The sequence below is a fragment of the Protobothrops mucrosquamatus genome, unplaced genomic scaffold (assembly GCF_001527695.2).
Source record: "Protobothrops mucrosquamatus isolate PMUCROS unplaced genomic scaffold, P.Mucros_1.0 scaffold69, whole genome shotgun sequence".
NCBI lineage: Eukaryota > Metazoa > Chordata > Lepidosauria > Squamata > Viperidae > Protobothrops > Protobothrops mucrosquamatus.
The window spans coordinates 263582-279053 of NW_015386447.1; the positions used below are offsets into that span (position 1 = coordinate 263582).

At 41.8% G+C, this 15472-nt stretch overlaps 1 protein-coding gene across 2 annotated transcripts in view; it reads left to right on the forward strand.

The window, feature by feature from the left end:
• Positions 1–15472, forward strand: part of STXBP5L (syntaxin binding protein 5 like) — an 84617-nt gene that overhangs the window by 62707 nt on the left and 6438 nt on the right. The window contains exons 20-27 of one of the 2 annotated variants that reach the window (XM_015812118.1): positions 1861–1890; positions 2102–2105; positions 2292–2325; positions 7664–7732; positions 10001–10171; positions 10486–10725; positions 12567–12921; positions 13994–14159. In XM_015812118.1, coding sequence (XP_015667604.1) covers positions 1861–1890; positions 2102–2105; positions 2292–2325; positions 7664–7732; positions 10001–10171; positions 10486–10725; positions 12567–12921; positions 13994–14159 — 1069 coding nt within the window. The remainder of the gene's footprint in view (positions 1–1860; positions 1891–2101; positions 2106–2291; positions 2326–7663; positions 7733–10000; positions 10172–10485; positions 10726–12566; positions 12922–13993; positions 14160–15472) is intronic. The other variant, XM_015812117.1, reaches the window with a different exon arrangement.

Genomic DNA, 15472 nt, shown 5'->3' on the forward strand with positions numbered 1-15472 from the left:
CCCCTCCCCCCATAATTGGAGGAGGTGGCTCCTGTTCAGCTGGCCTTAAACTAGAGCCTTGAAATGGTTTTAAAAAACTACAATGGAACACCGGATGGGTCCAACTTAGACTTTCTGGCAATTTTAACACTATCGTAACTGGGCTTATAATCCAAATGATCAGGAAGGGCCCTATATGTTTAGAGCTTAGTTTCTTACATGGTTGTCTCAGCTTAAGATATTTGGTGGACAAGTACATCTTATCTCCAATGCTAAACTTCTTTTGGGGAGCTCTCTTCTGATCAGCCTGTCTCTTGTAAGACTCCCTGGCCTTATTTAGTGCTTTCTGTACATCTCCCCAAGTGGCTTTTAGGATCTCCATCCATTCATCTAGTGACACTGAGGAGGGAAGTTCTCTTGGAAGTCCTGGCATCAGTATGAATTCTACTGTAGCTATTTTAAATGGGGTGAACCCAGTGCTACTATGTACCAAGTTGTTATATGCCACTTCTGTGAAAGGCAGGAGCTCTGCCCAATTAGTTTGCTGATAGTTAACATAGCAGCGAAAATATTTCTCTATCAATGAGTTCGCCTTTTCAGCCACTCCGTTAGTACTCAGATGAAACCCTGAGCTAAGCCCTTGGGAAGAGCCTATTAATTTTAGGAACTCCTGCCAAAATTGCACACACACCCTGGTCAGAGATGATTCGTCTTGGAACTCCATGCAACCAGCTGCACGAACAACTTTGCCAATCTTCAGGCTGATGGAATCTTTGGGCATGCCACGAAGTGTGCTTGCTTCACAAATCAGTCGATTACAGCCAAATCACTGCACTCCCAGAGCTCTTGGGTAATTCCACAATAAAATCCCTGGTGATTTCTTCCCATGGAGCTTTAGGGTTGGCTACTGGCTGCAGCAGCCCCAGGGGCTTTCCTGTTCTGGGCTGCATTAACAGAGGGATAGAATCAAGATCATGTGAAGTGTTAATACCACTTTATAATGCCTTGGTAAAACCTCACTTGGAATACTCGGAACAACTTGCCTCCAGAAGTTGAGAATGTTTCAACACTGGAAGTTTTAAAGAAGAGATTGTCTAAAATGACAGGGGGTTGGGCTAGAAGACCTCCAAGGTCCCTTCTAACTCTTTTACTCTATTCTGTTCTGTGTCCATCGGACTTGCTTAGGATCCCCTAAGCTTCTTTGGGGTTTTCAGGGCCTCTAAATTCTTGTGTCTATCCACACTTCAAATGGGACTTTACTGCTGTCTAAAACTGTCTCCAAGTCAGTAGCGCACACTGCATAAGCCTCCTTTTCCCATACCTACCAACACGTCTTGGCGTCGGGCAGTTTCTGGGAGGAGTAGGTGCATGGTTGGAGCTTCCCCTCCTCATTCAATAAATAATAATAATAATAATAATAATAATAATAATAATAATAATAATAATTATTCTGAAGTAGGATGGCCCCCACTGCCACATTCCTTGCGTTGGCCTGGATCACAAATGGTTCCGCCAGGTTTGGGTGCCTAAGTTCTGCAGCAAAGAGCTGTTTAAGTTTCTCGAAAGCCGCTTGACATTCCATAGTCTAATTGAGCGATCAGCTCAGCTTCGGTTTCAGCCCTCCTCTCCCATTTTTAGCAGTTCAGTAATGGGCAAGGCTATTTGTGTGAATGAAGAGATGAATTGCCAGTAGAAGTTGTCAAAGCCCAGGAAGCTTTGCAGCTGCGTTCTGGTTCATGGGGCTTCCCATTCTAGTATTGCTTCCAGCTTCCCAGGATCCATCTCCACTTCTTCACTAGAAACACAATAGCCCAGGTAGTCCAGAATAATTTTGTGGAAGTTGCACTTGAATAGCTTGGTATAAAGCTTAACTTCCAAGAGTTTCCTCAGCACCTCTCTCACTAGCTTCTTGTGATCCTCTATCGTCTTGAAGTAGATGAGAATGTTGTCCAGGTATACCAGCAACCCCTTGTACAGGTGCTCATGCAGCACCTCATTAATCAGTTGCATGAACACAGTGGGTGTTCCCTGTAATCCAAAGGGCATCACCCAGAATTGGTAACATTTTAAGGGGCAATTAAAAGCCTCGTTGATCTTAGCTTGATAGTATGCTTCTTTCAAGTCCAGTTTGGTGAATACCTTCCCTTTGGACAGGTATTCCAGCATGTCCTTCATGAGGGGAGGGGGTATGTGTTTTCCATGCAAACCCCATTAAATCCCTGAAAATAAATGCACAGTCTCAAAGAGCCATCTTTTTTTTCTCCTTGAAAACCACCGGTGCTGCCATCCTAAATTTTGTTGGTTGGATAAAGCCCCTAGCCAAATTTTTATCCACGAACTTTCAGAGCTCTTCCATCTCCCTTGGAGTCATGGAGTACATCTTTGGTTTGGGAAGCTTTGTCCCAGACAGCAATTCAATTGCACAGTCTGAGGGACGGTGAGGGGGGACAGCGTCCAACTCCTGCTTGCTAAATATTTCCGCCAAATCTCTGTATTCCCTTGGGATGCTCGGCTCAGCTCTCTTGCTTTCTATTAGCGCTTTAACTGGCTCCACTCTCACTTTCTCAGCTGATGTCACCTGTTTAACCTTCGGCGGTTTCTCCATCCCTCCACTTTCTCAACTTTGCCCCTCAGGTGCCACTTGTTATTCCCCCCGTCAGTTGACGGATTCCATTTCTTCAGCCGTGACAGCCCATCTCTGCCATCTTTGGGGCTATGATAAACCAAATAGTCTCTTCATGGCTCCCTGCCTTTAGGCTCACTGGCTCCGTTAGCTAGGTTGCAGGCATATACCCCTGTGAGTAAACCATCCCCTTGCTCGAATTTCATGGGCTGTCTCAGTCTCGAGTCTTAGCTCCAACTTTTTCACCAACTGCAAACTGACTAAGCAGCAAGTGCATCCTTAGTCTAACAAGGCAGTAAAGCCCCCCCCCCTTGCTCCTGACTGGGGCACTAAAACCTCTACTTGGGCAGTCAATGGGGTGATGGCTCCACTTACCATTGGGTTGTCTTTCCCTTTGCTGTCACTGTCGTAGAAGACTGGACCAGGTTTGTGGGGGTGTGTGTCTGAATTTCTTCCCCTTCACTGGACAAAGGGGAGACCTCCATGACTTGTTGTGCTGCCCGAGTCTTCTCTTTTGTCATCTTCGGTGTTTTCTTCGACTTAGGCTGGCTCGAGGCTCTCAGCATCAATACAGGCTAGGGGGGCTAAGCATTTAGCAGCTCGATGGCCTTCCTTTCCGCATCAGAAGCAGGCCTCTGCAGGGCAATGCTGGCCCTCTCTAGCGGCTGACGGAAAGGTTCCTCCCCTTCTCTGAGTTGACAGGCAGGGGCCTCATCAGGGGCAGCTTTCTTGTGCTACCTGCTGCCTGTACTCCAGCAGGTCCAGCTCTACTCTGGTAGCCAACTGATACCATACGTGGAAGTCATCCAGGATCCCCTGGGGCAGGCAGTTGTGATACAGCTCCCTGTTTAATCCGCCTCAGAAGTGATAGACCAATAAGCAATCCGGCCACCCTCTTAGTCTCTCAGCCAGGCCGCGGAACTCCCGAATGTACTCAGCTACTGATCAACTCCCCTGCCTTATGGAATGGATTCCGCCCGGCGGGCCTGTGTGGGTTCTCCAAATCTGGCCTGGAGCCTCTCCAAGAAGGAGACCACATCTCCCAGTTCTGGAGCTCCCTCGTCAGGCAGTGCCACCACCCACTCAGCAGCTTCTTCCTCCGGGTTTGCAGTAATGGTCACAATGGCCCCCAGCAAGGAAATCTGCTTAATCCCAATCCAGGTGGTTCCACACCTGGTTTAAGAAGTAGGCAAGGTTCTCTGGCTGACCATCAAACATGGCTTTCAAAGGCAGGGGCTTGCGGTCGTCCCAGAGCAATATGTAACCTGGCATCACCCCCACAATCACTAAGAATTTTGGAATGTGTTAGGATATTATAACAGAATATTGAAAATCTGTCAAAACCCTTCTCTGTGTCACTTTATATTTAATATAATCAAGGTGCAGCTGTTTCGAGCTTCTTTCTCACACTTTGTACTTTTGTAGGACTTAGATATATTTTCTGTAATAATAATAACAACAACAACAACAACAACAACAACAACAACAACAATAATAATAATAATAATAATAATAATAATAATAATAATAATAATAATATTGCAATAGAGTTTGGCTTGGACAAATGTGCCACACTTACTATCAAACAAGGAAAAATAGTGAAAACTGAAGGAATCAAGATGCCCCACGAAAATAACATTAAGAGTCTGGATGAGAAAGATTACTACAAATACTTGGGTATCCTTCAAGCTGGGCAATTCCAGTCATTTAGATACACAGCTGGAATAGTGGACTGGACTCAAGCAGAACTAAAAGCAATGGATAGGAAGACCAGAAAAATAATGACAATGAATCATCCACGCAGTGACATTGACAGACTTTATCAAGGCAAATAGGTGGGCGTGGAATGCTGCAAGTACATCAGATGGTTGAAGAAGAAAAAATGGCTTTGGAAGAATATCTGAAGGACAGTGATGAAGATGCACTGAAATTAGTATATCAGGAAGGCTTACTGACTACTGGAGAGACCAAACTTGCCTACAAGAAAGACAAAATGAAGAACAGAATAGAGGCATGGGAAGACAAAGCACTACATGGCCAGTACATTAAAAAAAATAGCTGAGAAAGCAGATAATAACACCTGGCAATGGCTAAAAGCAGGAAAATTGAAGAAAGAGATTGAGGGACTAATTCTGGCTGCACAAGACCAAGCCTTAAGGACAAATGCATATAAAGTCAAAATTGAGAAGACAGCAACAGACGTAAGTGCCGCCTATGCAAAGAAGCTGAAGAAACAGTGGACCATCTGGTAAGCTGCTGCAAGAAGATTGCACAGACTGACTACAAGCAGTGGCATGACAAAGTAGCAACAATGGTGCATTGGAAGATCTGCTTCTCAGCCTTCGCCGCGTGTTTGTGGGACTATCGGTAAAAACAAAAAAGTTCCATCAGACTTTCTAACCTCTTGCGAGATCTTGTGAGAAGTTAGAAAGTCTGATGAAACTTTTTTTTTTTATCGATAGTCCCACAAACATGTGTCGAAGGCTGAAAAGCAAACGAAGAAATGGAATGCAGCTGAAAGGCAGGTTAGTAAAAAAATGCTTGGGGGAGGCGAGGGCATCTGGGCAGGGGTGGGCCCGGCAACCTTACCCTGCACCGCTTCAGCAAGTATCTGGCAGGGAGAGGGAAGCAACTGGTCTACCACCATGCTAGCGCCACTGTGTTGCTTCTCTACCCCATGCACAGGCCCCGCCCCACCCTTCACATGGAGCGCCCTGCTCCCGCTGCTCTCCCCACCCTCACGCAGCACCTTCTTTCCAGCTCTGATGCGTCACTTCCTCTGCCGCTGTGTGAGACTAAAAATAAAGTTCAATCAATCAATTGCAACTTTGCGAGATCTTTTTTTTTCCGCGAGAAGTTGAAATTGATTGAATGAACTTTTTTTTTTTGCACATGGCGGTGGAGGCCTAAAGCGAAAAGGTTTTATAAAACCCAGCTTAAAAAGCCACTTGCCTGGGGAGATTTTGATGCAGGTTGCTCATGGACGGGACTTAAGGCCTTGGACTGGGGCGACGGCGTACGTGCCCACAGAGAGGGCTCTGTGTGCCACCTGTGGCACGCGTGCCATAGGTTCGTCACCATGGGCATAGATTGTGGACACAGCAAATCCTGAGCTTGCAGAAAAAGAGACCTCTACCTAAGTCAGTGGTTCTCAACCTTTTTAATGCCGCGACCCCCAACCGGTCATAAGTCGAGGACTAAACCGGTCGTAAGTCGAGGACTACCCAACCGGTCATGTCGAGGACTTTCCCTGCCCGGGAGCACTGCACATGCGTGGTTCCGCCCCCTGCGCCGGCCGAGGCGTAGCTGGCAAGCGGTAGAGACAGAGCAGGCTGACCATCAGCTGGCCCAGCCCAAGGGAGGTAAGGCACCCGCCGGAAAAGGGGGAAAAATGGCGGACAGCCTTGCTTGGCGACCCCCGTGGAATGGTCGATCGACCCCAAATGGGGTCGCGACCCATAGGTTGAGAACCGCTGACCTAAGTGGTTTCAACCTATTGGTAATATTGTCAGATCTGCCTGGCTCGGCTTGGGGGCTTCATAGGCATCCTTCCCTAAAAAGAAGGGGGAGAAAGCATGAAAGGGCAATAAAGCTTTGTGTTTATGTGATAGGAAATCGGGAGGGGGGAATGACAAGTGATAAGGACCAGAGCAGCCAGATTCTGTTTGTACCAGCATCCCATGTCCGGGCACCCTGAGAAATATGCAGATTAACCCCCAAACACCTCAGAGTTCTCAAAACATCTTGGTGAGCTCTTGTTGGCTGGAAACGGACTGGTCACGGGGGGGGGAGGGATGGACTGGGAGCAAACCTACACCTTATTTTTGTATCCAGTGAGCGCAGTAATTTCAGAGCTGACTTGACTTTACTGCAACCAACACTTTTAATAAAAAGAACCCTTTGTTTTAACCTAATGGTGTCGAAGGATTTTCTTTTCTTAGGGATCGGATTGGGACAGGTCTGACAAATTTCCTCCAAACCTATGCATTGTTCTTCTCAGTAGCCTTGTATGGAAGACAAGACCTTGGGAGACTGCCTAGCTTTGTTTCTAGGTAATCAAGCAGAAGTTTATCACTAGCATCAATAGCAAACAGTTGCCAAGCCCATTGTTTTCCTAATGATAGATCTGCAAAAATCTGTGAATGGGTTTGTTCTTTTCTCCTCAGTAAGGAAGAGATTCTTCCATCCCGGCTTTGCTCTTTACTCAGTTAAGACTCAATGGTGCACAGTAAGTCATTCCTAAGACTGTATCCTGGTTCCTTGTTTCTTGAAATCCTGGCCATGTACAGGTATCTGTTAAATTTGGTACCAGGCTGCTAAATATTATTAGTATTGTTTCTACCTTTTCTATAGAAAACTAAGTCCTTGCATTTTTTTCCATTTAAAAGGTTCCTTACTGAGCATGTATGTCACAAAAACCTATTACAATAGTCCAACCACTGCTGTTTCAGAGACAAGAAGCGTTTATGAGTTCTGCATGCCAGTTTCTTTTATTTATTTCAAAAAATAAGATTTTATTCTATAGTCCAAGTCCATTGAATTGTATCCAGAGACTGAATTCCAGGTAGCAAATTGGCATTTATTGCCAGAATAGAATTGTATAATTCCATACCTATATTTAAATCTGTTCTTGTGGGTTGTAGACAACCCAGAGTAGAATGTGAATGTGTATATTCAGACTTGTAAGATTCTGTTATAGATGTTTTAATAAAAGTAGCTTTAGGTCCGCATAGTGTCTGCTTTTTATTTTGATCTACGTTATAGGGCCGACATCAATCTGGCCAATCCAAATATGCTTCCTTTCCTTTTTCTTTTATCTTCCTGTGAATTGGATGGTGGGAAAGTGAATGAGAACTTTTTGTAAATCACTTCCTTGCCTTGGGATCTGTCTATCTGATCATTGCCTTGATACTGGATCTTCCCTCTGTCCATCAAGGCCTTCTTATTTATTCATTACAGAATGGAACGGAAAAGAACAAAAAGAGGTCTTTTGAGGGATAGTCTGCTTATATAATGTTGATTGCAATATTATTAATATATTCTAATTTAATATTTTAATAGGTGTCACAGAGATACTGGATGGTCCATTTCCAATGGAGCTAGAGCGGTGCAGGTCCCCCACAGCTTCAGGTAATTATTATTTGGGGGCTAATTGTCTTTACATCTAGCATCTCAGAATTTAAATTTGATCTTGCTACCTTAGAAACATGAAAGCAAGTCAGAACTTGCTGAGTTACAAATAGTTCCTTACAAATAGTTTTCATTTTGGACTCATGTAGAAAACTTGCAGATTTGTTTACCATGTCTCTCAAAATGTTTTAGACCCATAGCTTTGTAGAAAGTCAATTTCTGATCTCTATTTTCTGAAAGTTTTCTTAGACACCCAAGATGTCTAAGCAGGGCAGTTTATTCTTTATGCCCAGACATTTGTATTAGCTTTGTATTAAAATTAATCTTACTTTTATCTTCCTGGAGCCATTTATAAAGAAAGATAAAAAGGCATACTTACTGGAAATTGCAAGAATACACAAAATTACATTTTTCTTTGCCTGAATGTTATTCCTACAATTCTGCTTTAAAGTGTAATTTCTCTCTCTCTTTTAAACAAATAGTTGATGTGAGGGGTCATGCTAGAGCAGAGACCATGAAATGGAGGACAGAATCTTAATTCTTTCTGCCTTCCATAGGGCTGACTATAACTAGACCTTATTATGCCTGTGTTTGCAATAAGAGGAAATTTCCAGTGTAACATGTTGTATTGAGCAAACTAGCTTCAATGCCAGTCTACCCAGTTTAAAATGAGAAGTGTACCAAGTGTACCCAGTGATGGGATTCAGCCAGTTTGCACCAGTTCAGCAGAACCACTGGCTAATTTTTTGTTGCCCAGGCCCAGAATGGACTTCCAGAAGAGAACCAGTTGTTCACATATTTGAATCCCACCACTGCAGTTGGGCCAATCTACAAGGTTTTCTCTAGGTGCATTATTAAAATAAGCAGTTAAAAACAATATGATTTGATATTTTGGGTAAGAATGAATGGAAATTAGAATTGAAGGCATTGTGCCTTTAAAATTTTGGATATATTTTGTGATTTCAGTGGATAAATGCAAATAGATGTGTTTGCATAATTAAACTTTTTTCTCTCTCTCCATGTTGAAACCCTGTGGTTTTCTAGTCTGATCTTACATTTTGAGGACAAGTTAGGGGAATTAAAAAAATCATTCCCTTTCCTTCTACTGCTATAAGCCGCTCCAGCAGAGAAACATTGCACTGGATTATTATACAGTGGTACCTTGGTACTCAATTGTTAATTGGTTCTGGGAGGTGTGATGAGTACCAAAAATGATGAGCACCAAACAATTTTTTCCCCATAAGGAATAATGTAGTAAGTCACAAGGCAGCTGACACTGACAAGTTCTAGCTTGTGCATCAAGTACCAAACAATCAATGAGTATCAGGACAAAATTTTCACGTGAAAATGCATTGAGTACCAAATTTCAAAGCAGTTGAGTACCAAATTATCAGTGTAATTGTATATTTCTTTAATGTTTTTCTTCTTTATTTTCTTTGTCTGGAGTTTGTATCTGAATGGCTAAGATGCAGTGGATAATTGTGAACCCTGTTCAAGTACATATGAGTGGTATTGGCTGTTCAACTTTATAACCAAAATAATGATAATAGGATGCTCAAAAAAAAGTTCTGAAGTTTTTAATTCACTTTTCTAAATGCCTCAGAAAATGTTGAAGTTACAGTGCATTGGACATATAATTCAGGAGTTGGAACATTAATTACATGCTTTGGCCTTTATCCTATTATTGTGTTTTGGGCTGCCATCAATAGAACTGTTAAAATGATTCTGTACCAACTGTAGCTTCTGAATATTTTTCAAGGGAAGCCCCATGTAGTGTGTGTTGCAGTAATCCAACTGAGAGATGACCAGGGTGTGAGTGACAGCATTCAGGGTCTATATAATTTACAATATCTTCTATATAAAAAAATACAAAAAAATTTGCATCAGATCTTCAATTTTGAACAAAAGTTTGGTATTCATTCAAGGTATAGGCTATTACAATATTTTCCATGTAATAGTAAAGAGAAATATTAATGTAAACTTTGTTACTGGCAAAAGAGCAAATAAAGTTCTCTTTCTTAACTGAAAATTTATATTATATAATATGTTTTGTAAAATTCTATAATATAATGCCTGCCTTTTCCAGTTTTGGTAGAATATAGAAAACAAATAACAGTAAACAGACAAATGTTCATTTTCTCAAATGACAATACAATATTTAAAAAATGTGTATGAAGCATAAGCGGAGAAGAGATTGTCAAATAACTGCAACCTTTATAGCAACCTCTTTTTGATCTTAATGAAAACTCTAATGTAATCTCATTTCAGATTCTTTAAATGGACACTGTACAAATCCAACTTCCCTAACTTGCAGTTCTGGAAAACGACTGTCCAGTGCAGATGTTTCCAAAATCAATCGTCGTGCTCCTGGAAAGCCTCCATTTAGGAAAGCACAGTCTGCTGCTTGCATGGAGATCTCTTTGCCCATCACATTGGAAGGTTAGTTTCCACTTACTGTATATTTCTGTTTTCATCTTTCAAATTTTTTTAATTACAATCTGTACGTGAATTAACACTGTCTTTATAGTTCTAAAGCAATAATCATGTATGGAATTAAAATTAAAAGCCTGTGAGAAGTCCTGCCTTAATGAGTGAGCTACAGCTGCTCTAACAAACAGAATCAAAGATTGCTTTCAGAGAGGAAGAGATGGTTACCGAAAATACATTTCTTTTAATTGGATAATAGCAAGACCATAATTTGTCTTGGTAAATGGCAACTTCATATGTTAATCTGTCTTACTTTTCTGCAACAGAAAACAGAGAGAACTCATTCAGTCCTTCTCGAAGTTCTAGCATCTGCAGTATTGACAAAGAATCTAAGGAAGCAATCACAGCTTTATATTTCATGGAGTCATTTTCACGGAAAAATGACACATCTTTGTCTCCTTGCCTCTGGGTTGGAACAGGCCTGGGTGTAGTCTTGACTCTTTCCCTTCACCTTCCCACTGTCGATGAATTAAGGCCAACAGAGCCAGTAACAATTTCGCTCAGTGGTAAGAATTTCAGATTATATAGTTGTTGAAATATGTCAATTAACACAAAGTCTAATTAGATTATGTCTTTCTGTGATTTTGCCTTGGGGCTGTTAATTGAAACAGAAAAGAAGAAAGGAAGGTCATTAGGATACCTGTGCTAACCTCTGGGATTGCCCCTAGGTATACTAAAGAGTGTGTATATGTCTATGCATGTCTACGTGTGTATGTGTAATGGGAGAGTAAGGTAATTTGAATATTTACAAAAGACTGAAAATAACACAAGTCTGTTTCAAGAATGAAGGCATATATACGTACCCCAGGATAATGTTGCAGGATCCAATCTGGGTTGGTCACCAGGAGCCAGAGGTTTTGTATTCTGAGCTTTCCGACTCCTGTCAGAACCCATCTTCGGGGAACTGCTGTCTAGCAGAGTGTGAGCTGTTCTGTGCGTGGTATCCCTGAAAATAAGACCTATCCCAAAAATAAGCCCTAGTTTGATTTTTTGGGGGACGGGCCTTATATAAGCCATACCGCCAAAATAAGTCCTATTTATTTGCTAAGACACGAGGCAGGGGGAGAGGGAGCTGCCCCACGCACCCCACACCCGCTTACCGTGCCACAGGGCTCCTGATGCTGCAAAGCGTGTTGCGCTGCTGTTGCCGCTGCCGCGAGGTGTGTCCCACTGCTATTGCCACTGCCGCAAGGCGTGGCTTTTAAGTCGTTAGCTGTTGTTTACTTGTGCTGCCCAGCCCTTGTCTTCTAAGTACTTGATAGGCTAGTGATAAATCAGCACTCGTGTTGACTGATGAGGAACCTGTTTCCCAGGCTTCAATCACTTCCCTGGCTGTTTTTGTGCTTGCTTATCCAACAATCTTAGTAGCTGCAAAATCAAATTCATTGTTTGCCTCACACTGCAACAAGGACACACAAAGAACAGCTCACACTCTGCTAGAGAGCAGTTCCCTGAGGATGGGCTTCGGCAGGAGTCCGAAAGTTCGGAATACAAAACCTCTGGTCCCGGTGATTGACCCAGATTGGATCCTACAAGACTATTTCAGCAGTCTGATATAATCTAGATTTGCTCTGGAAAGGATAGTTGAAATTGGGAGCAGATTGAGTGGGAAGTGAACCAGTGATCCATCCTCAGCAGTCTGAATGCATACCCTTTTTCTCAGGAAGAAGCAGAAACGGCCAAGAATTCCAATACTTTAGCTGACAAATTTTTATACGAGCCTAGTGACAGTCATTGTTTTGATATTGGATATTTAAAAAAAAAATCCATGCCAGCATTCGGGTATCATAACAAAAAAAAACTTTGATATCATTACAAATTCATCATTTTTGAGTTTTGATTAAAGTTAGCTCTTGTTTTAATTAAAAACAAATTTTGTACAACTCTTAAAAAAGCTTCTTTAATTCAGCACGTTGCTATATCAAAAGTAATTCAGAACATAACCTTTTGTTTAATAATTAAAGCATAGCAGAACTCTGGCTTGAAATGTCAGGAAGCTGCTAGAAAAGAATATGTACTTAATCCAGAGAGCATAACATTATTTCAACATTTTTCATCTATAAGGAACATGAGGGGAATATACTAAGAAATTGGGGAGTGGGGAGTGAGTTCCTTGACCTGACTGAGTACAGTATCTCTAGATTTAGAGGTCTGACCCTGTCTTGCAATCATATAATGATATATACTGAAATGGTATAAGCTGAAAAAAGTGTATGTATGTGTGTGTATGTGTGTGAGAGAGAGGGACAGAGACAGAAGGAGGGAGAGAGAAAGAAATTTTATAACGCAGCTAATATATACTGGCATCAATACAAGATTATTAAACCCTATGAATTCTGTTTTATAGGTACAATTTTATCACTAAAGGGAGCAGTGTTAACCTTTGCTTGCTTGGACTGCATGGGAACATTAATACATCCTCCCTATGAAGCATGGAAAGATCCAAATGCCACTGAGGATAGCGAAAGAACCAATAAAAGGAAACTTGTCCTTCATTATTCATGCTCCCAGAACACAGGAGACCACCAGCTTGCCATTATCTGCTCAGAGAAACAAGCCAAAGTATTTTCATTGCCTTCCCAGATATGCCTCTATGTTCACAACATCACAGACACATTATTTTTGCGAGCAGATGTGGTGACCCTCTGTAACAGTGTTTGCTTGGCATGTTTTTGTGCCAATGGGCATATCATGATACTGAGGTACTTGATACCATTTCATGAATGTAAGCCATGACCCTTTCTTGCCACACATAATCCTTGAGGTGAAGAGGAATGTGGCACTCTTCACTAATTGCTGAACAATGAAATCTGTGAGGTGTTGGTAAAGATGGATCCATCTGAAGGAGGATTCCAAGGAGATTCTGGTCAAGATAATGTTTTAAGAAAACACATATACAGTATACGCACATGAAGAACTCCAAATTCCATGCAATTTATTTATTCAAATTTACAAATGACCTTAAAACATAGCTAGAACCATCCAAGTGATTTCTAGCCTTTTGGGAGAAATTTCTTGTGTTGATCCTGCCAATTTCAACTTCTGATTGCTTACTTGTTAACCTTGGAAATTATCTTCACAGCTCAAATTATTGAATCTAGTGTTCTTCTCCCAAAGAATAGAATATATGCCTAAGGAAAGCTTCAGTCATTCATCTAATCTCTTAACCTCCCTCCAATACCCAGACAAACACATAATCCAAAATATCATCCCCAGCTACCTACCTTAAGCAGGGCATAAACATCACATGCTTCTCTCAGGTTCAAGAATATGGCCCATCTATGTCCTTATGGCTACAGAAGTATTTTATAGTATTTAGATCATTCTCTGTAGCTGGCAAAGTCTGGCTGAGTCTGAAGTTACCTCTTTTTAGCGGCTCACAGAAGTGACTTTATATGCAAGTTTAATTCACAAGTGCCAGATAATTTAGTTTTGCTTTTGTACAGCATATGGGTGCAATATAATCCAGGAATTTGAACAGAGGATGAATCCCTACCTGCAATTGCCATAGCAATTGATTGGTACATGCATTTTCTAACCTAATCTTGAACATTAAGCTTATAACTTAATGTTAATAACTGAACTGCATTTAATATGACTTATTCCCAAATAATTATTCATAGATCTGCAGCCATAGTCATTCTGATTATATTTAAATGCATAATTTTGTTTTGTTTGCTTGGATCACAGCTGTGAAAATATGGTACTCAATATGTACTGCAAATAATATTGTGTTAAAACCTGTTTCTACAGAATCTATCTGTTTATTTTCAGTTTACCCAGCCTTCGCTCGCTGCTAGATGTGAATTATTTGCCTGAAACAGATACAAGGATTGCCCGGACCTTTTGTTTTACCAATGAAGGACAAGCTTTGTATCTTGGTTCTCCAACAGAAGTCCAGCGACTGAACTATAGCCAGGAAATGTTTGACCATCTGCAGGTAGATCTTGAAATATGACAAACATAGCTTCTGTGCTGTAAAAGCGCAATGCCAAAAAAAGAAGTTTGTTTCCTTGAATCCAAAGTGGCTGAGCTGGAGATGATTTGAGAGTCGGAGAATATGCAGAAAATACTTGTAACATCACAGTTTCATCTCTCTCTCAAAATGACAGCTCATTTGCTGCCAGGAAGAATGAGAGTCTTAGGGAAATCCTTTGGAGAATACTGTTCTTTATAGGCAGGATATGATCCCTGGATAATGACCTCAAATCTTCTTGTACTAAGGATTCTACAGAGGATAGAGAGCTTTGAATTAGGAGTGAACTGATCATTAGGAAGTCAGGTGGATTTGTGACAGGCATGGAGATTGCATGATTACCTGCCTGCCAGCCCTAGAGCAAGGACTTAAACAATGAATAATGCCTGGGATGAGGCAACTTTGATACCAATGGTATTGTAAAATGTAGTTCAGCGAGGCCTGGAAGCCAAATTTAGTTTCTTAATTTGCAAACTGAAATCCAGGTTTGCAAGTAATGGTCTCGCAAATGTTACATGTTCTATCAGCTGGACAGGTGAAACTCAGTCGTACTTCATGAATGAAATGGTGCCAAGAGGAAGGACTGTCATATTAAACACTGAGGAGCCTGTGGGGTCCATGGTGCTCTTGGAGGTTGGTTGTTTTCTTGAGGACATTTCATTAGGCAACATCATCTGTTTATATACAAGGAGCTTATCCTGTCAGTATTGTTGGGAGTGTTCTTGGTAGTTCCTTGATTAGGCTGTAGTTCCTTGTGTGGGGGTTATTTATTTATTTATTTATTTATTTAATTTGATTTATATGCCGCCCTTCTCCCGACGGGACTCAGGGCGGCGCACAACATATTTAAAACAAAACATAAATACATTCCCCCCCGATAAAACCGAATTAGATCAAATTTTAAAGTTGTGTCTCTGTCGAATTGCTAAAAAATAAACCCCATATAAAATCCTCCCTAGGTCAGGTCCGCTTGCTGGAAAAGCCATGTCTTGAGGGCGCGACGGAAAGCAAGGAGATCCGGAATCATCCGGATCTCGGGGGGTAGTTCGTTCCAGAGGGTAGGGGCACCCACAGAGAAGGCATTGGTCACGTTGGTAAATGATCTCTGGAGGGCCCGGGACAGGGGTTATTCCTCTGTCCTTGTACTTTTGGACCTCTCAGCGGCTTTTGATACTGTGGACCATGGTATCATGCTGCGGCGTCTCGGTGAGTTAGGAGTGGGAGGCACTGTTATGCAGTGGTTCTCCTCCTTCCTCACCGACCGGACGCAGTCGGTA